Genomic DNA, 23,162 nt, shown 5'->3' on the forward strand with positions numbered 1-23,162 from the left:
AAGGATTCAGATGCTAAAATAGAGAAGAAAATGGAATTTTTCCTTCAAATTTCAATATTTAGTATTTTAGCGATCATTTACCACTGATAAAGAAATCACTTGTCCACAAATGTATGTTTTTATTTCTCCCTAGGTAACAAAATACTCAAAAAAGAGAGATATGCTGGAAATTACAAAATATACTAGGTTATCTTTAGTGATCTCTGGAGGGACTTGGGAAAGAAAGGGAATGTGATGGGACTATAACCCATTTTTCAAATAATACATAATTCAGAAATACTTGTATCTTTATCAGACAAAATGAACCAGTCCAACTACTAATTGATACTTGTTAGTAATCTATACTTGATCTAAATTTTTCAGGTATTTAGTTTAAGCAACTCTTCTCATAAAATGGTCTATATCTTATTAGATAGCCATAAAGACATTTCATTCTCTGAGCCATTTTCAAAGTTTCTACAAAAGTACTGATGTTAAGATGGATTGTTTTTCTTAATATGTAATGTCTCTAAAGGTTTAAATCAATTCATACTAAAATAAAAGATAAACAAGCAGCTTTGAGTCCTCAAATAGTCAGATGAAGAGACAATTCTATTAGGTATCTCCAAGGCAGAGACAGTGGGGAATAAACAAGAACAAGATGTAGTTGCTGACCTTGTGGAACTTTCCATCCAGCTGAAGAAATAATAGGAAAAATGAGTGCTACTGAGATAAGAGAAATGCTCTTTTGTATACAATATGAGGAAATCAGATGTTTAAAGGCAGAGATACATACTACTCTCATTCTGTGTAAAGAGGCAGAAAAGGCTGGAGAGGTGGGCTACTTGGAAGGGCTTAGAAGTCTGGTAGAAACAATTAGACTTGATAATGGTAGTGAAAGGGGGAGTGAGATGTTCTTGTAAAGCAGGATGAATTCAGGCGAGCTAAAGGAGGTAGGTATTAGGTCAACTAGAAAACTGATTAATATAGGTACAATTTTCTCTCAGTGTACTTTAAGTAATATCTCACAAGATAACTAATGTATCTTTCAAAAATTTTCTTGGTCTTTACAAAGTCTTTTATACTTTTAATCTACAACATTTGTATTATCTCCATCTATCTTGATCGCCCTCTTTTATTCTCTTAAGTATATGTTAAGGAATGTAAGCAGGTGAATTAAAAAAAAAGAGGGGAAAATAAAGCATAAAGCATAATTAATTTTAACTGAAAATTATTAGTACAAAACCATTTGTAATTCACTTGAAATTAATCTGAAAAAAAATTAAAATGGAGTCATCATGAATCTAATTTTAGAGAAATTCTAGTATGCTTTAAAAAAAATATATATTTCATTCATTTTTTACAGAGAGGAAGGGAGAGGGATAGAGTTAGAAACATCGATGAAAGAGGAACATCGATCAGCTGCCTCCTGCACACCCCCTACTGAGGATGTGCCCACAACCAAGGTACATGCCCTTGATCGGAATCGAACCTGGGACCTTTTCAGTCTGCAGGCTGACGCTCAATCCACTGAGCCAAACCGGTTAGGGCTCTAGTATGCTTCTACTCTACTGACCATTAAACTCACTTATAAATACATAAAATACATCATTATTACTGGTTTTTTTTTTTTTTAAAATATATTTTTATTGATTTCAGAGAGGAAGGGAGAGGGGGAGAGAGATAGAAATACCAATGATGAGATAGAATCATTGATAGCTGCCTCCTGCATGCCCCCTACTGGGGATCGAGCCCACAATCCTGGCATGTGCCCCAGACTGAAATGGAACCCAGGACCCTTCGTTTGCAGGCTGACCCTCTATCCACTGAGCCAAGCAGACAAGAGCATTACCTACTGTGTTTTATTTTGTGAGGAATTGAATATTTATGCATACTAAGAAGAAAGTAACTATTTTGTCATACAACTCAGCACACTATCAAAAAGCATAATGTAATTACATTTAGCTCAAATAGGTAAGTAAAACAAATATATATTGATTTTACCTTTGTTTTAGTCGTCTTTTGGCTGTTGTGGGAACATTAGCACCATAGCCATAGGAAAAAAGAACCCTTTCAGCCTCATCTTCATTTTCAACTGGAAAATATTAAAAGTGTATAATGTGAAATAGTTTTTTTCCCTTAAGAAGGATGGCAAAATAAAAGAGGTCATAATAATGACTTAGGAAACATAAGAACATTAAAAAAGGGCTAATGTGTAATCTCAAACAGGCCATTTGTAAGCAGAAGCATATTTCCTAAAGTATATATTTGCTTGGGTTTGTTCCATTTATTTTTAAAAGGTATAAGGGATTACACCATAGGCCATGTTAAGTTTTCTTGTTGTAAAACATAATAATACAGATGTTTTATTCTAAATGATTCAAAGCCTTTTTGCGTGAAAATGTTATCTATACTAATAAAAGGGTAATATGCTAATTAGATTGGATGTCTTCCGGACATCCTTCTGGACAAAGCCATGGTAGCGGGGCCGAGGCAGAGGCAGTTAGGGGTGATCAGGCTGGCAGGGGAGAGCAGTTAGGGGCGGGCGATCAGGCCAGCAGGGGAGAACAGTTAAAGGGTGATCAGGCCAGCAGGGGAGAGCAGTTAGGGGGTGGGCGATCAGGCCAGCAGAACAGAGCAGTTAGTGGGTGATCAGGCCAGCAGGGGAGAGCAGTTAGGGGGCAATCAGGGCAGCAGGCATAGGCGGTTAGGTGCGATCAGGCCGGTAGGCCGGGGAGCAGTTAGCGCCAATCAGGCCGGCAAGCAGAGGCAGTTAGGGGCGATCAGGCAGGCAGGGAGGCAAGCAGATAGGAGCCAGCATTCCTGGACTGCGAGAGGGATGTCCGACTGCCGGTTTAGGCCCGATCCCAGTCAGACATCCCCCGAGGGGTCCTGGATTGGAGAGGGTGCAGGGTGGGCTGAGGGACCCTGACGTGAATTTCGTGCATCAGGCCTCTAGTGTAATTATAAAAAAGTAATAACATCAATCTTATTACTTCCCTTCTTTAAAAAGAAATGACTATTTTTAATTAGAAAAGATGTTCATTATTTTATCAGTAGAACAACTTTACCTTAACTTGTAACAATGAAATTCAGCACTTAAATAGAATACTCTGTGAAGAAAATGTGCAGCACTAAGAATGTATTGATGGACTTTTCTTTTTAATTATAAAAAAGTTTCAGCAAAACCATTTTCTTCTAAATTCTGCTATTGTCACACCACTTCCCAAAAGGAATTTTAACTAATAGGTTAATATTTTATAGCTAAAAAGTTTAAATGTAATGACAATTTTACTGTAAATTGGCATTACAAATTCAATATGCACTTATTTGTTGATTTGTCCTTCTGTAGTACAGTAAAAATTTCAGGAATAGTCCCAAGTGTTTTCCTTCAATTTTGTCCCTATTTTTCAAGGTGAACCAAGATTAGTTTTCAGAGGTAGGATTATTAGTTGTGAGGGACATGTGGAAGCAAGAAATGATATATGCCATTGGCAATATATCAGCTATCATGGCTTCAGATAAAAATTGAGCTCTATGCCTAGCCAGTGTGGTCAACAACTGAGCATCAACCAGGAACTAAGAAGTCACTGGTTTGATTCCTGGTCAGAGCAGTGCCAAGGTTGCTCTCTCATCGATGTTTCTCTCTCTCTTCTCTTTCCCTCTATCTCTCAAAATCAATAACAATATATTTTTTAAAAATTTGAGTTCTCTAATTCAGCTCTATAGGAATTAAAGTTGGCAGTTAGATATCTATCTTATTCTTGTCTCTTCTAAATATGCAGTTCTAAATCCAGAAGGGAAAGGGTAAATTTAGTTAACATCTTAAAAAACCTATCAGCTAGATACTAATGGACATCTTAAATTGGATTTTAATACTTACTGAATTAATAACTCCTGGGATAACTATTTTAGTGATGATTTAATTACAAAAACAATGTACTATACAACATGGTGAATGGTAGTTAAAAAGTTATGGCTATAGCCTGGCTGGTGTGGGTCAGTGGTTGAGTGTCGTCCCATGCACCAAGAAGTCACTGGTTCAATTCCTAATCAGGGTACATGTCTGAGTTACTGGCTCAATCCCCAGTGAAGGGTGTGCATGAGGCAGCTGATCGATGTTTTTCTCTCTCTCCCTCTCCCTTCCACTCTCTCTAAAGTCAATAAAAACTTATATATATATATATATATATATATATATATATATGTATATACATACATATATATACATATATATATGTATGTATATACATACATATATATATGTATATACATACATACATATGAAGATCAAGAAACTAGGCTCTTCTCTATCCATTCACATTGGAAGTTAGAATAAAAACTATATATATGCGTGTGTGTGTGTGTGTGTATATATATATATATATATATATGTATATATGTATATATATATATATATTTGTTGTTATTAATCCTCACCCTGCAAGGGTCCAGGTTGGGAAGGAGCCTGTAACCAAAGTATATGCCCTTGACCAGAATCGAACCCGGGACCCTTTGGTCTGCAGGCCAGTACTCTATCCACTGAGTCAAGCCGGCTAGGCTAAAAACATATTTTTAAAAAGAGTTATAAGTGTCTTAGGAGCTCAGTACCACCATTTTCCCCATGCTAAAGGAATTAGAAAGGTGTGGGGAGACTAACATTCATAGAGAAAGTGCAGGAGGGAATTACATGTGTAAAGTCAGAGCTGTCAAGTTTTAGTAATTGTGAGAAAAGTGGCTGGAGTTAGTCTCGAGTACAAAGGTAGGCTTAGTTCTAACTGTGAATAGGATTTGTTTGCTAGGCTAAGGAGTCCAGAACTTATTTTACAGTCAATAAGAAATTAATACAGGTGGGTTATATGACCAATAGATTTTTGTTGTTGATGCTAACATTGTAGAAGAAAAATTCCAATAATGGAGAAAAAGGTGACCTAGATTGGTAGCACAAAGAACTCCTCATAATTTATACTAGTAACCAGTTGAGACATGGTCCATAATAGCAATGGAGGATAGAAAAAAGAACTTGGTTTCTAGACAACTGAACACGTGTGAAAGTGAGATGAGTCAGTAGATAGAATAAGGGAGGAATCAAGACTGACAAAAACTAGTTGGAAACTTAGACAGGCTTTAACATTATTAATAGAATAACAATACAAGAAAATTAGTAAGGCTCAAGGAGGAAAGAGAAAATAGAAATAATATATTTAACGACTGAAGGAACTCCATACAGAACTGGGGAATCCCTAGCCTATAGACAGTAACTGAAATTGTGGAAAGAGGTAAGATAATCCAGAACTGAAGAGGATGAGGGGGAAAACCCCTGAGAACTATTACAATTAGATAGAAGAGGCAATAAAAGCGATGGAGTAGAAACAATCAGAGGCAAGTGAATCAAGAAGCAAGAAAGGGTTCTGAGAAATGTGACAAATGCCTAGCAAAGGTTTCAAGTAGGACAAAAATGGGTAGAATGGCCCTGAATTTGACAATTAGAAATCTGATTTTTGTTTTATTTTTGAATTTACTTAGTTTCTAGGCAATATTTGTATTTCTAATAACTTGATGAGAGTTGAAAACTAAACTCAAATATCCAAATAACACATTTATTTGATTATAAAAAGCAATTTAAGTGTAAATAGGATACTGTAATTTGCCATGGTTACACCTTAATAAATAAAGTCTAACCATCATTATGTCAACTGAAATTAGCTGAATTAGATGGTAAGCCCTTGAATATTGTACACATTGTTGTACTAAAAGGATGTTTTGCTTACATCTTTGAAAATTTGGTTAATCAATAAGTATTAAACAAGGATAAAAATATTCTAACTTCCAATATGAATGGATAGAGAAGAGCCCAGTTTCTTGATCTTCCAAGTACAGGTAAATATATTTTATTCTAAGATGGTTTTAAATTGGCTTATACAGTATCATAGCAAAAAAATAATTTCTATATTTCTTCTAAAGATTTTATTTTTAAATATATTTTTATTGATTTTTTTACAGAGAGGAAGGGAGAGAGATAGTTAGACACATCAATGAGAGAGAAATATTGATCAGCTGCCTCCTGCACATCTCCTACTGGGGATGTGCCTGCAACCCAGGTACATGCCCTTGACCGGAATCGAACCTGGGACCTTTCAGTCTGCAGGCCGACGCTCTATCCACTGAGCCAAACCGGTTTCGGCTAAAGATTTTATTTAAAATATTTACACAGAAAAGTTGAAAAAGGTGTACAGTATACACCCATATATGCAATATCTGGATTCTAAATTAAAAACTGTACTATATTTATCATACATCTTTTCATTCCCATATCGACCCAAAAATCTATCTTATTTTTTGGGTGCATTTCAAAGTATGTTGCAGACATCTGCTCTTCAAACATCAACAGTTCCACATGCAAATCATCAATTACACTTTAATATTTATGTATAGTTCTTTTGTAAAGAGCTCACTAATTCTTTTTTGTTGTTGTTAATCCTCACCAAGATTATTATAGTTCTTTTGTAAAAAATAAAATTTACATATAGCAAAAGGTACAAATCTTAAGTATACCTATGAAATTTACTTATCGGTATACTGTGATTGCTTTGGAATTTGAAAACAGTTTTACTCTTTCTGATCTTTATACTTCTTTCTTTCTTGTCTTATATTACTGTGTAGGAGCTCAATTACAATGTTTAATATAAGTTATAAAATATAAATTCTTGCCCTGATGTCTTCTTTAAAGGAAGGTTTAATATTTAATATTTAATCATTAGGTATGATATTAGCTATAGGTTTATTTATAGAATAGAGGCCTGGTGCATGAAATTTGTGCAAGGGTGAGGGAGGGTCCTTCAGCCTGACCTGCACCCTCTCCAATCCAGGAGCCCTCAGAGGATGTCCTACTGACAGCTTAGGCCTGCTCTCCCTGAGGAGCAGGCCTAAGCCACAGTCTGGCCTCCCTCTGCAGGAGGCAACCGGGCTGATCAGGGGAAGGCACTGCCCCTATCACCCTGCTGCTGCTGCCACTGCCAGCCACCACAGCCACAAGGTGTTTTCATCAACACGGACTCCAGTCATTTCACCACAAAAAAATGACAACTTTCTTTAGGCATTTTCAAGATGTGTCTTTCATAGGATATGACATTTCTTTCTTTCTTTTTTTTTTATCCTCACCTGAGGATATTTTTCCATTGATTTTTAGAGAGTGTGGAAAAGAGAGGGAAAGAAAGAGAGAAACATCAATGTGAGAGGGACACTTCCACTGATTGCCTCTTGCATGAGCCTTGACCTGGGCCCCGACCAGAGAGAAGCCTGCAACCTAGGTACATGCCCTTGACCAGAATCGAACCTGGACCCTGCGGTCGGCAGGCCAAGGCTCTATCCACTGAGCCAAACCAGCTAGGGCAGGATATGACATTTCTTAGCCCCTCCAGTAGTGGACCTTGGTTTTTTCCTCCAGGAGTGAGGTGGAAAAACCCTAGATCACCTTCTTGGATTCTTATTACACAAGTTACCAAGAACACTGTGAGTGGCGTACCAGGAACTTAGACAGTGAGAGTCAGAAAAGGTGTTCCCTCTGTAGCTCACGCGCAGGCCTCTGCAGGCCTGAGCCATCCGTGGCTTGCCTCACTGCGCAGCAGTCCCCTCCCGCCCACCTGCGCATGCAGCCTCCTCCTGAGCAGTCATGACTGTTATGGCATCCTGGCTAATTTGCATATTATCTATTTATATATATTTATATATATATAAATATATATACATAAATGTGTATATATATATATATATATATATATATATATATATATATATATTCTTTATTGGATTGAGGAAGTTCCTTTTATTCCTAATTTGTTTCCACAGAAGGACATATGCAAAGTTATAGAGCTAAGAAAGTATGGAACTTTCAAGATGATACGCTATGCTATAAAATGGTAAGGCATGAAAAGTAGAAAAATAAATGAGTCTAATCATACAAAAGTCATGCTGAGGAATTATACTTTAGATTGTATTAAGGTGATAAAGGCATTAAAGCTGATGCATGGTATGATCAAACCTGTATTTTATAAAGATTACTTGGACAGTCTGGTCAGCGTAGCTCAGTGGTTGGGCATTGACCTATGAACCAGGAGGTCACAGTTCAATTCCTGGTCAGGCACATGCCTGGGTTATGGGCTCCATCCCCAGTGTGGGGTGTGCAGGAGGCAGCTGATCAACTATTCTTTCTCATCACTGATGTTTCTATTTCTCTCTCCCTCTCCCTTCTTCTCTGAAGTCAATAAAAATATATTAAAGAAAAAAAGATTACTTGGACTCCAGTGAAGAAACTGAAGATAAATTTGAAAACTATTGCAATTATCAGACCTTGGAAATGGAAAACAGACAATGAATGGAATGAAATAACAGTTTGTCTTAAATTTGCCTATAAATATTATAGTCTTTACAATAAATGTTCCCCAAATAGATTAAAATTTAATGTCAACTTCAATTGAAGTTTAAACCCATTTTAAGAAAGCCACTATTAGACTGGACAAAAATCGTGCACCTATGGAAGAGGACAGTGGGTGGGGAGTGAGGGCGTAGGGTGGGGCGGGAACTGGGAGGAGGGGAGTTATGGGGGGAAAAAAGAGGAACAAATGTAATAATCTGAACAATAAAGATTTAATTTTTTAAAAAAAGAAAGCCACTATTATTTCTCATTTTTGAACAAAAATAATGTACTGTAGTACACATCATTGTCAATGTGAAATGTTAATTTAAAATATTTCCTCAGAGTCAGGGACTACACAGGGAAAATAAATTAGAAATTAGGGTCAAAGATTATAACATAGTAGATTCAAAGAATTTCTGTTGTTCAAGACTCTTTCAAATGTTGCCTCCTCTCAGGTATTCCTCTCCACAAAGACAGAATTAACTCAGGATCTCTTCTGTACTTTCACCAAGGACTGCCTATCTCTTGCTAATAGCACTTAGCTCACCACTTTATTATCTGTTAATATGTTTGTCTCTCCCAGTAGACTAAACAAGGAACACCTAATAAGCAAGCGTATTGTATGAACTCCATTTCCCCAAATCCAGGCATATGTAAAGCACTTAATAATCACTGAATGGTAAACTAAATAAATGAAGAGATAAAATCTACCACAGTTAACTTACTGTTTAAATCTCAACTACTAGAATTAAGACTAATTTCTAAAATGTAAAATATTCTTTAAAAAAGCCACCAATTATATTTGAAAGAAATAAAACAGTTTTAGAAACAATACTAGGTTCCTTATGCTGCCAACAACAAAACAAAAACAAAAAAGCTGTGTGTGTGGGGTGGGGGTGGGGGGGTGGGGGAGGAGGAGGGTTGTGGGAGGCTTACTTTCTGCAGTTTGCATTATTATTTCATCAAGCTCTTTTTCCAGTTTCTCATAAATGTCTAGCCTCGCCTGATGCTCAGAGTTCTGTGCTTGGAGTTCAGTAATGCGTTTTTCAGAAGAGGACTGGAGACTATAAAATTCTTTAGTTAAAACCTATTAGTGAAAGAAAAAAAATTTGCAAAGGCAGATTAAATAACAGTTAAGACAAAAACGTGATACAAAAATATTATTAGTATTTTTCCCTCTTTTTACTAGTAATGATTCAGATATGAAGTGAAAGTAGCTCAATTGAGATGACTAAGTACAATTATTTCTACAGAAAATAATTCAGCTGTTTTTAACTGAAAATTACAAAGCACTTTATATAATTGAATAAAAAACAAATTTAAAAACTGAAATAGTTATAAGAGTAAGGCTAGCATTTGCTTGTTAGGATTAAAAAATGCAGTAATGCCATACTTACTTGGAGGTCATTTATCTGGAGATCGCAGCCATTTGGGAAAGGCTTAAAAAGCCATGTGCAAAGTGATACACTCATAATGAGCCCTTTAGTTTTCCATCAGAGCTCATTTATCTACCCATGCCATACTTTCAGTAAGATTTTGGTTTCTTGAACAATCATAACTTGAAAACAGCAAATCAAAATGTAAATGTGAAGTGCTACTTGGGGCAATATCAGAAAATATCTTTTTACAAAAAGGATAAAAATGATAAAAAAACAAACAAAACAACACAAAAGGCATGGAAATGAAGTTATTTTGTTTAAGAACAAAAATCCAGTATTCTTCAGTAATAATTCATTGAAAGAATCACTATGATGATTATAATGAGTTCACCAAAAAAAGGAGACATTTCTAGTGACAAAGGGATGTTTTAATGCTTAAATTAAATTCCAATTATCTAGAAAATTTACAGACTAGTACAAACTAAATTATGAAGTGGTATTACACTTGCTTCCTTACACAGAATCAGATGTATTTCCTGAGAAGCAATATAATAGGATTTCAATCCTAGCTTTGGCACTTATTAGTTGTGATCTTAGGCAATTACTTATTCTTTCTTGGTTTACCATAAATATGGTTGGAGTATTAAAGGAGAGGGTAAATTCACAGAGCTTAGCAGAGAACACAGTAAGTGTTGAAAAATACTATTATTATTGTAAGAAGTACAATTATAATAACTTGTATTAAATGGCTCACAGAAATAGAGGTGTATGAATTTAATTACCCTGAATTCTCTGTAATTAAAACAATTTGGAAGAAAACGTATTTTCTCTATTGACATAAAGTTCACCCTAACAAATGTATGTGATTGATTGCTATCTATGGAGTGGAAAAAGAATATGCAGAAGACCCATTTACAGTTTCTAACAAGTAGAAATTACAACTTAATTTTCCTTAATCTATTCTATCTCATTTCCTTCAATGATTTCCATTAAAACTTCTCCCCAAAATAAATTAAACATTATCCCCTATCCTCCAAATATATTCCTCGGGAGAGTGGAGAAAGAATAACATGGGAATAATATTTTTAAAGATGATTTCTAATGTCCCTGATTGGGTCAGCAAAAGAAAATTCAGTTTTAGCATTATTTCTTCTTGCTTGCTAGGAATTTGTTTTTTTAGAGAAGGTGGCCAGTGGGACGGGACTGGGTGAAATGAGGTGGACATGCCCTGGAGCCAACCTCCTGCAGTCCCTCCCCGGCCAGCAGCACCTAGGGCGGTGCCAGGGCTCGAAGGGCATCTGCAGTGAGCAGGGTCCCTGCGGCAGGTGGGGTCCCTGGGCCTGGCCTACGGGGATCGGGCTGAAACCTGGAGTGCAACATCCCCCGAAGGGTCCCAGAGTACGAGAGGGCACTCTGCAAAGTTGCTGTCACTTGACAACTCCTGCATTGAGTGTCTGCCCCCTGGTGATCAGTGCACATCATACCTACAGGCCGATCAGCCAGTTGGCTGGTTGCCTTAGCCTTTTATATATATAGATAAAGAAATCACGATATAATGAAACAATCTGGGGCTTTCACATAGTTCATTCTATTGGGATGTAATTCATTAAGAATCTGGTTGCTGATGGCACTAACTCTACTGATAAATGAGAGGATTAGTAAAGACAGTGTTAAATGACTGTCCCCACAAAACAGCTGATATTTTTCACCCGTATCCCACTTCCCCCAACCAAAACAACAAAAAGCACACACAAAGAAAAGCTGCAGAAATAAATATCTAAAGAGATAAAGAATAAAAAAGTTGAAAATAGGATATTCCATAAAATATTATTTTAAGATGAGATTTTAAAAATAGTATTCAATTGAGAGATATGATTTAAAACTCTCCATGACATAGAGGAGAAATCCGCAGAAACTACTGATCAGAGATATCTTCCAATACCTCTGTACCCCATGGGGGAGAATTCCCTTTCAGTATGGATTTGTCTGAGTGACTGCTCTAAACAAATTCACAACTGTTTCTGAAAAGCCAAAGAACTTTATTATTAGACCTATGAAAGGCTTTTCTATTAAAGTTTCTTCAGGAAAAAACAATATATACACATTTGAGCTTAAACATTAGTATATAAAATAGGCCAATTGCTTTTAGGACTCCATTAAATACCAAACTCTCAGTGGATCATTCCTCTCTTTAAATAACTTAATGATAATAAAAAATTACATAAAATTATATTTATATATATATGTAAATATGTAATACACAATTAAAGGCCAAAAATTACTTTTAAAAAGATAAAATATAAAAAGCCAGTGTTTTGAGAGCCTTTACCAATTGATAACTAAGACAAATAAATTGCCCAAAAGTTGTAAGTTCATGACAGTGTTGGGTAAAAGCCACAAAAAAGTACATAATAATTGTAATATGAAGGTACTCTTCACCCTTCACAAAATATTTTTCTGTAAATTCATTTTAAATTAGAAACACCTTCTAGTATTTCAGAACAACAACAAAAGATTCAAACAATGGTACTATATTAGCATTCACCAAACCACTCATTCACTCATAAAGTATTTATTGAGCAGTCCCTGTCCTCTCAAGGCTTCTAGTTTAACAGAGGAGAAAATGCACAGAAATTCCCCTAAAACCTCAGTTTTTATCAACCAGAGTTTTCAGGATCACAATATTTCTTACAAAGGTGTTTTTCCACGAGACATTTACACAAAGAAACACCATAATTACTATTCAGCTGCACCCACAGAGCAAGTGGGTATATCTATGGGAGAGCAGTTGGCCTTTACAGGGTCATGAAATCAATTTGGATTGCAACCAGCTAAAAATAACAAAATACAATGGTTTAGAAAACATAGCATTGTATATTGTAAAGTGTTGTTTAGTGAAATGTTTGTTTCAGAAGTATTTAGAGAAAGGAAGTGTTTCTCTATTTTCCTATACACCCTGCTCCAAGACACATCCTTAAGTACAGTCATGCAATATGAAAAGGAAAAGAAATTAAGAAATTTAAAGCATGGAAAACATAACTTGCAAAAGACGAATTCCAAATCAGTTTGTCTAATACAGTCTCATCGAAAATGTATGGAAGAATCTTCATAGTAGATTATGACTGTGGCATTTTCCTGAAGAAGGTATCTGAAAATGCTGAACACTGGTTTGCTTTAGCAGTGGACACAATCTACAATCACTCATTTGTGGACTATAATGAACAACATAAACTGATGAACAAAAACAGATCCAGAGACAGAGAAGCATCGATCAGACCGTCAAACCTCAGAGGGAAGGCAGGGGAGCGTGGGGGTAAGGGGGAGAGAGAGATCAACCAAAGGACTTGCATGCATGCATATAAGCCTAACCAATGGACAAAGACACTAGGGGGGTGAGGGCATGAGGGGGGGGGGTAGGGGGTGTTTGGAGGGCAATGGGGGGATAAGTACACATATGTAATACCTTAATCAATAAAGAAAAAAAATAAAAATAAGGACAGGCCCTTTCTCCTACATAACACAAATATTATTTATAAAGCCTAATATGATATAGACCTTTACTTATGGAGCTCACCTGCTATGCTACTGAAAGATAAGTTTGTACATATACCTCCAGTTTTTTTTGATATTTTTCACATTCCAACTGACACTGTGTGAGATTCCTTGCAGTTTCCTCTTGTATAAGCTGAACACGCTCACTTTCAAAAGACTTTAATTTACTTTGATGGAGAAATTCTGTTACTTTGCTTTCTGTACTAAGTTGTAGTTCTCTGTACCTGAAAGAAGAAGGATGGCTATGAGATTTTAAAGAAATCTTGATGATTTATATAAACATAAACCTTACTTCTATTTTTCCACACCTTCATTTTATTATGCAGTTAATAACATTTATTCAGCAAAGCTCTTGTAAATAATTTAGACAGGCATATGTATGAAAATATGCTAAATCCAGATAATAAAATATACCAATTAAAAACTTCCTCTAATGCACCTTATTTTCATTCCTTCCATCGAAAAGTAATATTGCCTGTTTATTATTATTATTTTGTAAGATTTTTAAAATAAAAAATGGTAAGAGCAAGTTTCAGTTATATTGCTTAAAATGATTTAATTTCTATATATTTTACAGACCCTCTTAAATTTACAGCATTGCCTCCAAGCTTGCTATTTCATTCTAAGTCTAATCACAGATGGAGAAGAATGGCATAAAATATGTATACTGAATTGCAAATTCTTGAGACACTTATGAAATAAAATTTTAGATCAGCAAAGCATATATATATATATATATATATATATATATATATATACTTGGATATTACAAGAAAACATAATGTACAAATTACAAAGATAAATATATAAGTACAAGTAGTCTACTACAATACAGATAAGGAACATTCTTCATTTCATAGATATAATTAGTAATAAAAATATTTGCACTTTACAATATAAATCACTGCACATTATAAATTTAAAAATGCCTTAGGTGGATTATGTTCTAACAGAAAGCAAAACACAGACACATTATACCTTTTTAGAGCTATTCTGAACCCAGGATAAGGTAAAATATGTTACTAAAATTCATTTATTCAAATGTTTATTGAGCTAGTCCATATGCCAAGTAAATATGTATATAATGGTAGACAAAAATTTTCCCCCCTTAAAGAATCTAGTTTGTTTGGGAAGACAGGCAAAAAAACATGAAAATTCGACAGAATATATTAAGTGCTTCATGAGGGTAATTCCTGATTTCACTGGGAACATATAGGAAGGAGGCCTAAATTGGTTTGTATAGGTGTGCGTGTGCATGTGTGTGTAAGTCAGGAGGAGGTACGGGGTGGGAAGTATTCTAGGAAGAAGAAAGAAGAATATGGGTATGGTAGGGAAGCAGAGAGCATACTGTTTAATTCATGGTATCTCGCTAAATCTTTAGAGCAGCGGTTCTCAACCTTCCTAATGCCATGACCCTTTAATACAGTTACTCATGTTGTGGTGACCCCCAACCATAAAATTATTTTCGTTGCTACTTCATAACTGTAATTTTGCTACTGTTATGAATCGTAATGTAAATATCTGATAAAAAGGATGTATTTTCATTGTTACAAATTGAACATAATTAAAGCATAGTGATTAATCACAAAAACTATGTAATTATATATGTGTTTTTCGATGGTCTTAGGCGACCCCTGTGAAAGGGTCATTCGACCCCCAAAGGGGTTGCGACCCACAGGTTGAGGACCACTGCCTTAGAGCAACCATATTAGGTTTTGCAGATGAGGAACCCAAGGCTCAGAGATATAAAATATTTCTTTAACAGGAAGAAACTGCTGGTATATTTTAGGTTAGGTTTCAAATCCAGCTATATTTGACTCTACAGCAATGACCTTTCCACTATTACATAATATATTTTTTAAAAAATTTATTTTTGAAAATATTACATATGTCCCCCTGTTCCCCCCATTGACCCCTTCTAGCCCAGAGGCTTCTTACACTATCTTCATATTTTTGGATTCTTTCTTCTTTTTTCTCTTCTGATTGTGTGTTTTTTGCTTCCTCATATTCCATATTGTTGATTTGATTCTCAGAATCCTTGACTCTACTGATGAATCCCTGTAAATTATTTTTTATTTCAGTTAGTGTATGCTTCATTTCTGACTGGTCCTTTTTCATATCTTTGATGTTCTCATTAAGGTTCCTGAAGTTCTCACTAGGTCCCTTGAAGCTCTCATTAATTCCCTTGAAGCTCTCATTATGTCCTTTGAAGCTCTCATTAAAATCCTTGAGCACCCTTATAACCATGGTTTTGAACTTAGTATCCAGTAGTTTGCTTGCTTCCATTTCATTTCGTTCTTTTCCTGGAGATTTCTTCTGTTCTTTCATTTGTGATGTTTCTTTGTCTCCAAATATTTGGCTGCTTCCCTGTGTTTGTTTCTATGATTAGGTAGAGCTGTGGATGTCTCCTGGAATTGGTAGAGTGTCTTTTTGTAGTTGGTGTCCTGTAGGAACCAGTGGCTCAGCCTCTCCAGTCACCTGAGCTGGGCATTCTAAGTGTGCCTGTGTGGGCTGTGTGCACTGTCCTGTTGTAGCTGAGCCTGGCTTGCTATTGGCATCACTTGGAACGATTGACCCCCAGGCCAATGGCTGTGAGGACCAACTGTGACTACAGTGGAAGAGCTGTTGTGCAGGAGATACCCCTATGCGGCAGGACTTGCTTTAGTGCTCTCTGAGTCTGCCCCTTGAGTGTGCTACTCGTGGATGTGGTAGGGTTGTAATCTGGCATGGTCTGAAGCTGACCACAGGGTGCACTGGCTCTGGGGCCTCCAGGGAGGTGCAAAGCCACTTACTTCCTGTGCCCTGCTTGGGGCCACCCCCACAGAGTGATCTGCAGATGACTGCTACTTGTGTTGGGCTTAGAGATGCCCAGGAGAGGCCAAGCTGTGAACCAAGGCAGGCTTCTGCTAGTGCTGGGCCTGGATCCTCTTACTGAAAGGTATGGGGCATGCTGAGGCCCGCTGCTGCTTGTTTGAAAGATTTCAGAAAAGTCTGAAGCCTGAGCAAGGACAGGCTATTCATATGGAAAGACCACTGCAAATAGCTTGAGTGGGGATGCAAATTGGAGTCATCAGAGCCAAGTGAACAGTGTGAGGCAGGTTGATGGAAACTCAGATATGGCGCCTGCTCTGTGGCAGGGGAGGTCTCAGCATAGGAACAATGACTTCTGCCAGAACTTGTGTCTGGGAGAAAGCTGCCTCCCAGTTCTTGCCCTGATGCCAGAGAATTTAGTTCCACCCTGAATGTTCCTGAATACTTTCAAGATGCTGCCCAAGCATTGGAGCTCAGAGGGAATGAATCCAAGTAAGTCCGTGCACCAGCCCTTTCAGAGGAACACTTGGGACTCCTGCAGCCTCTGTGTCACTCAGCCACAATCCCTACTGGTTTTTACAGCCCGAAGCTATGGGACTTCTCTTTCCGGTACTGGAAGCCTGGGTTGGGGGGCCTGGTGTGGAGCTGGGACCTCTTGTTCCAAGAGACCTCTGCAGCCAAGCTATCCCTCCTGATTAAGAAAATGCCATATGTGGGTATTGGACCAGCTTTTTCTACACCTTCACCCCTCCTGCCAGTTTCGATGTGGCTTCTTCTTTAAATCTCTAGTTGTAGGACTTCCCTTCAGCCAGATTTTAGGCAGTTCTGAATGATGACTATTCTGTGGTTTATTTGTAATTTTGGTCATGAGTTTCCTCAGTTTCAAAGAATGCTCTCCAGGTCCATCCATGCTGTTGCAAATGGTAAGAATTTCTTTTTCTTTTTCTTTTCTTTTCTTTCTTCTTCTTCTTTTTTTTTTTTTTTTTTTTTTTTTTTACTGCAGCATAGTATTCCATTGTGTAGATGTTCCACCATTTTTTAATCCACTCATCTGCTAATGGGCACTTAGGCTGTTTCCAAATCTTAGCTATGGTAAATTGTGCTGCTATGAACACAGGAGAGCATATATCCTTTCTGATTGGTGTTCTAGTTTCTTAGGATATATTCCTAGAAGTGGGATCACTAGGTCAAATGGGAGTTGTATTTTTAGTTTTTTGAGGAAACTCCATACTGTTCTCCACAGGGGCCGCAACAGTCTGCATTCCCACCAGCAGTGCACGAGGGTTCCTTTTTCTTTGCATCCTTGCCAGCACTTGTCGTTTGTTGATTTGTTGATGATAGCCATTCTGACAGGCGTGAGATGGTACCTCATTGTTGTTTTGATTTGCATCTCTCAGATGATTAGTGACTTTGAGCATGTTTTCATGTGTCTCCCCATTGACCTTTAGTTGGTGAACTGCTAGGCTGTAGATCTTGTAGTATTGATCTGGGTCTGGGCTCTCCTCCTCAGCACTCACATCTTTGTCAGTGGTGTGGTTGGTGGCAGCAGCACTGGCCTGGCTTAGTTGTTTCTCACTGAGCTTCTTCTGCTTGGCCTCCTCCGCTTTCTTCTGAGCTTTCAGGCATCTCTTTAGCTCATTTTTGGCTCACTGCTGTCCACATTCACCTTAGGCCCTTGCACCATAGCCATCTCTCTGGAGGCCCAAACTGAAAACTCATTGTCCCATGGGCGAGAAGCAGTAAAAATTATTTCACTCAAAAAGTATGTTAATTCCATATTTTAACTGACATGAAAATGTCCCTGTACTCTGAGAATAAGTTGTTTTATAAATGTATAAAACATGTGAAATCAATACCTAATTTGTATGCTAAGCTATAGAAAACACTAGACACATTACTAAAATAAATTCTGGATAAGTAATTTAGAATGTGATATTGACCTTTAAAATAATTTGTTTTGAAAAGATTAAACTGCAAAGTTTGCCTTCTTATGGATTCAGGACATTGTGAATAATTCTGAGATCAATGCAAACTCCAAGTAAGAAATTAAAGATTTAGCTTTTAGATTCCATCTAGTTTTATTCATTACATGGCACTTGAAAGTCACTTTTAGCACTATTCTTTCCTTATATTAAAAAGTTAACTTACAAAGTCATCATCTAGAAATCTCAGAATACTAAGTTTAATAAACTGAAAAGCCTAATGTTAATTCTATAGATCAAATGAAATTTGAAAATACTAAGTTTAATAAACTGACAAAACAAATGACAATTATATAAATTAAATGATAATTCTAAATGATTAACCTATTCCCACATTGTTTATACCACGAAAAATCTCCCTCAAATAATTATGCCTTTGTACTAATTATCATTTTAATTTGTTAAATTGAACAGTGAAAATGCTGAAGAAACATTAGAGCTGCAAAAACAGTTCCAGCAGCGAGGAGTGGCCAACAATAGCATAACATAACTTGAGAGTTTAAGGTAACTCCCTCTGACTTGTTTTGCAAATATAACCAAATATAACCACAATTTACTGTGTTGACTCATCTTCTCACTTTATCCTCTTAATGTGAACGTCTTATTTAAATTAAGTCAATATTATTTATATGTTAACAACTTTATGTTTGATATTGTAAGAGGTCAAATTTCCTATAAAGTTACATTATAATCAGAATCTCTAATTATCCTCACAAGCATCTAATCCCAGGCCCCAAATTTGGCTAGATAATTCTTTATGCTACATTTGGAACTGGGTACTTCTAGTTTTCTTATGACTCACTCATATATCACATACTACCGGAAAAAATCTATATATATAAAAGGCTAATATGCAAAGTGTCCCCTTGGGAGTTTGAACGGGAGTTTGATTGCTTGCTATGACCTGTGCTGACTACAAGGGGCTGGCACGGAATGAAGCCCTGGCCCACGGCCAGCAGCGGGAAAAGGAAGGCCCCAGCTGGCAGCTGGAAGGCCCTGATCAGCCCTGATCGCCAGCCAGGCCTAGGGACCTTACCCGTGAACAAACTTCTTCTTTTTTTTAAATAGTTTTATTGCTTAAAGTATTACAAAGAGTATTACATATGTATCCTTTTTTTCCCACCCTTGACAATCCCCTGGCCTCCCCTACCCCCCAGTGTCTTATGTCCATTGGTTATGCTTATATGCATGCATACAAGTCCTTTGGTTGATCTTTTACACTCCCCTCCTGCCCCCCAACCCTCCCCGGCCTTCCCGCTGTAGTTTGACAGTCTGTTCGAGGCTGCTCTGCCTCTGTATCTATTTTTGTTCATAAGTTTATAATGGTCTTTATTACCCATGAATGAGTGAGATCATGTGGTATTTTTCCTTCACTGACTGGCTTATTTCACTTAGCATAATGCTCTCCAGTTCCATCCATGCGTTGCAAATGATAAGAGTTCCTTCCTTTTTAGAGCAGCATAGTATTCCATCGTGTAGATGTACCACAGTTTTCTAATCCATTCATCTACTGATGGGCACTTAGGCTGTTTCCAGATCTTAGCTATGGTGAATTGTGCTGCTATGAACATAGGGGTGCATATATCCTTTCTGAATGGTGTTTCTGTTTTCTTGGAGTATATTCCTAGAAGTGGGATCACGGGGTCAAATGGGAGTTCCATTTTTAGTGTTTTGAGGAAACTCCATACTGTCTTCCACAGTGGCTGCACCAGTCTGCATTCCCACCATCAGTGCATGAGTGTTCCTTTTTCTCCACATCCTCTCCAGCACTTGTCATTTGTTGATTTGTTGGTGATAGCCATTCTGACAGGTGTGAGATGGTACCTCATTGTTGCTTTGATTTGCATCTCTCAGATGATTAGTGACTTTGAGCATGTTTTCATATGTCTCTTGGCTTTCTGAATGTCCTCTTTTGAAAAGTGTCTATATAGGTCCTTTGCCCATTTTTTTTTTTATTGGATTGTTTATCTTCCTTTTGTTAAGTTGTATGAGTTCCCTATAAATGTTGGAGATTAAACGCTTATCGGTGATAACATTGGCAAATATGTTCTCCCATGCAGTTGGCTTTCTTGTTGTTTTATTGATGGTTTCTTTTGCTGTGCAGAAGCTTTTTATTTTGATGTAGACCCATTTGTTTATTTTCTCTTTAGTTTCCAATGCCCTAGGAGCTGTATCAGTGAAGAAATTGCTTCGGCATATGTCTGAGATTTTGTTGCCTTTGGATTCTTCTAGTATTTCTTTGGTTTCCTGTTGTACAGTTAAGTCCTTTATCCATTTTGAGTTTATTTTTGTGTATGGTGTAAGTTGGTGGTCTAGCTGCATTTTTTTGCATGTATCTGTTCAATTTTCCCAACACCATTTATTGAAGAGACTATCTTGACTCCATTGTATGTTCTTGCCTCCTTCGTCAAATATTAATTGAGCATATTGGTTCGGGTCGATTTCTGGGCTCCCTATTCTATTCCATTGATCTATATGTCTGTTCTTGTGCCAGTATCAGGCAGTTTTGAGAACAGTGGCTTTGTAATACAGCTTGACATCTGGTACTGAGATCCCACCTACTTTGTTCTTTCTCAGGATCGCTGAAGCTATCCGGGGTCTTTTTTTATTCCAGATGAATTTTTGGAGAGTTCGTTCTAGGTCTGTGAAATATGTTGTTGGTATTTTAATGGGAAGTGCGTTGAAGCTTTGGGTACTATGGACATTTTAATGATGTTGATTCTACCAATCCAAGAACATGGTATGTTCTTCCATCTGTTTATGTCTTCCTCTACCTCTTTTTTCAACGTCCTGTAGTTTTCTGAGTAGAGGTCTTTTACCTCTTTAGTTAAGTTTATTCCTAGGTATCTTAATTTTTTTTTGGTGCGATGGTAAATGGGATTGTTTTTTTTAGTCTCTCTTTCTGTAAGTTCACTATTGGTGTATAGACATGCCATAGATTTCTTGGCGTTAATTTTGTATCCTGCTACATTGCCAAATTCATTTATTAAGTCTAATAGTTTTTTGATGGAGTCTTTAGGGTTTTTTATGTATAATATCATGTTATCTGCAAATAAGGACAGTTTTACTTCTTCTTTTCCAATTTGGATGCCTTTTATTTCTTCTTCTTGTCTAATTGCAATGGCTAATACTTCCAGTACTATGTTGAACAGGAGTGGTGAGAGTGGGCATCCCTGTCTTGTTCCTGTTCTTAGGGGAAATGGTGTTAGTTTTTGTCCCATTGAGTATGATGCTGGCTGTGGGTTTGTCATATATGGCTTTTATTATGTTGAGGTATGATCCTTCTATTCCCACCTTGCTGTGAGTTTTTATTTATCCATTCAGCCACTCGATGTCTTTTGATTGGAGGATTTAGTCCATTTACGTTTAAAGTTATTATTGAAAGGTACTTGTTTGTAGCCATTTCTATTTTTTGTGCTTGTTTTCTTTCTTAGCTTTTTATTTCTTCTTTTTACACCAGTCCCTTTAGCATTTTGTGCATTGCTGGCTTGGTGGTGATAAACTCCCCTAGCCTTTTTTTTGTCTGTGAAGCTTCTTGTTTCCCCTTCAAGTTTGAATGATAGCCTTGCTGGATAGAGTATTCTTGGATTCAGTCCTTTGCTTTGCATCACTTTGTAAATTTCCGTCCATTCTTTTCTGGCCTGATGTGTTTCTGTTGAGAAATCATTTGATAATCTAATGGGAGATCCCTAGTATGTAACTTTCCGTCTCTCTCTTGCAGCCTGTAAGATTCTCTCTTTGTCCTGAACATTTGCCATGGTAATTATGATGTGTCTTGGTGTGGGTCTTTTCGGGTTCACCTTGTTTGGGACTCTCTGTGCTTGTGTGGCTTTTTTCTTCCCCACCTCAGGGAAGTTTTCTGATATTATTTCTTCATATAGGTTTTCTAACCCTTGTTCCTCTTTCTGTTGTTCTGGCACCCCTATTATTTGTACGTTGTTTTGTTTCATGGTGTCCTATAACTCCCTTTGGCTCTTCTCCTGTCTTTTAATTTTTTTCTCCAATTGTAGTTCAGTTTGGGTGTGTTTTGCTTCCCTGTCTTCTAATTTGCTAACTCAGTCCTCCACTTCTCCTAGTCTACTGTTGAAACTTTCCATGGTGTTTTTTATTGCAGCTATATCACTCTTCATTTCTTCTTGGTTCTTACATAATTTGTTGATTTTTTTTTCATCCATTTCTTTTTGTTTCTTACATAAGTTGTTGTTTTTTCATCTGTTTCCTCTTGCTTCTTACATAAGTTGTTGATTTTTTTCTTCCATCTGGTTTATGAATTCTAGGACTCTTAATCTGAATTGTTTTTCTGTCATGCTGAATGCTTCTGTTTCACTTAGCTGCTCTTCTGGCGAGTCCTCTTTTTCTTTCCTTTGGGGGTTTCTTTGTCTACCCATGTTTGATCTCACCGACATATCTAAATGTTGAGTCGTACAGGGGCTGCTCCTTGGGTGGCAGTGGGTCAATACAGAGAAAATACTGTGGTTTAGAAGAATACATGGGAGGAGGTAGTCATGGCCGAACCACTAAATCCTTTATGTGGAGGTAATTTAATTCTAAATTCTGAAGCATATGGGACAGAGACTGCTGATAAACTTTCAACATGTAAAAAGAATGCTTTGAAACAGAGTTGGGCCTGAATCTCCAGATTGAATACCTTAGGGGGATGGTGGATTTTGCTGTGGGACATTGGAGTTAACAAGGGCAGAGGCTGACATCTCTAATCCACTGAGAATCAATCTTTCTGACAGGTGTTTTAGACTCCTCTTTTACCTTATTTTTTTAATGAGGCCTCCCTGAGTTTGATATCCAATTCCCCTAAATTATTCATTTTGGTTGAGCTAATAACGAATCCACACCTTAACTACTTTGTACCTGCTATTTCAATTTCAGGGGGATACACTCATTTTCATTCTGTTTACAAAATTTTGGTTGTATTTCTAGACCTGTACCACATATTTGAAATGCCTCAAGATGAGTAATGGAATGATAGTTAACCAAATCCTAAGATTCACTTACTCCAATTAAGAACTGAGCAAAAAACTGTTTGTT

General features: G+C 37.0%; 1 protein-coding gene across 1 annotated transcript in view; it reads right to left on the reverse strand.

Moving 5' to 3' along the window:
- The window catches only part of PIBF1 (progesterone immunomodulatory binding factor 1), a 223,918-nt gene that overhangs the window by 88,113 nt on the left and 112,643 nt on the right, over positions 1-23,162 (reverse strand). The window contains exons 11-13 of the mRNA XM_081084193.1: positions 13,385-13,550; positions 9,332-9,482; positions 1,984-2,074 (exon numbers count right to left, since the gene is read on the reverse strand). Coding sequence (XP_080940319.1) covers positions 1,984-2,074; positions 9,332-9,482; positions 13,385-13,550 — 408 coding nt within the window. The remainder of the gene's footprint in view (positions 1-1,983; positions 2,075-9,331; positions 9,483-13,384; positions 13,551-23,162) is intronic.

The sequence above is a fragment of the Myotis nattereri genome, assembly GCF_964212035.1.
Source record: "Myotis nattereri genome assembly, chromosome: 2".
Classification (NCBI taxonomy): Eukaryota; Metazoa; Chordata; class Mammalia; order Chiroptera; family Vespertilionidae; genus Myotis; species Myotis nattereri.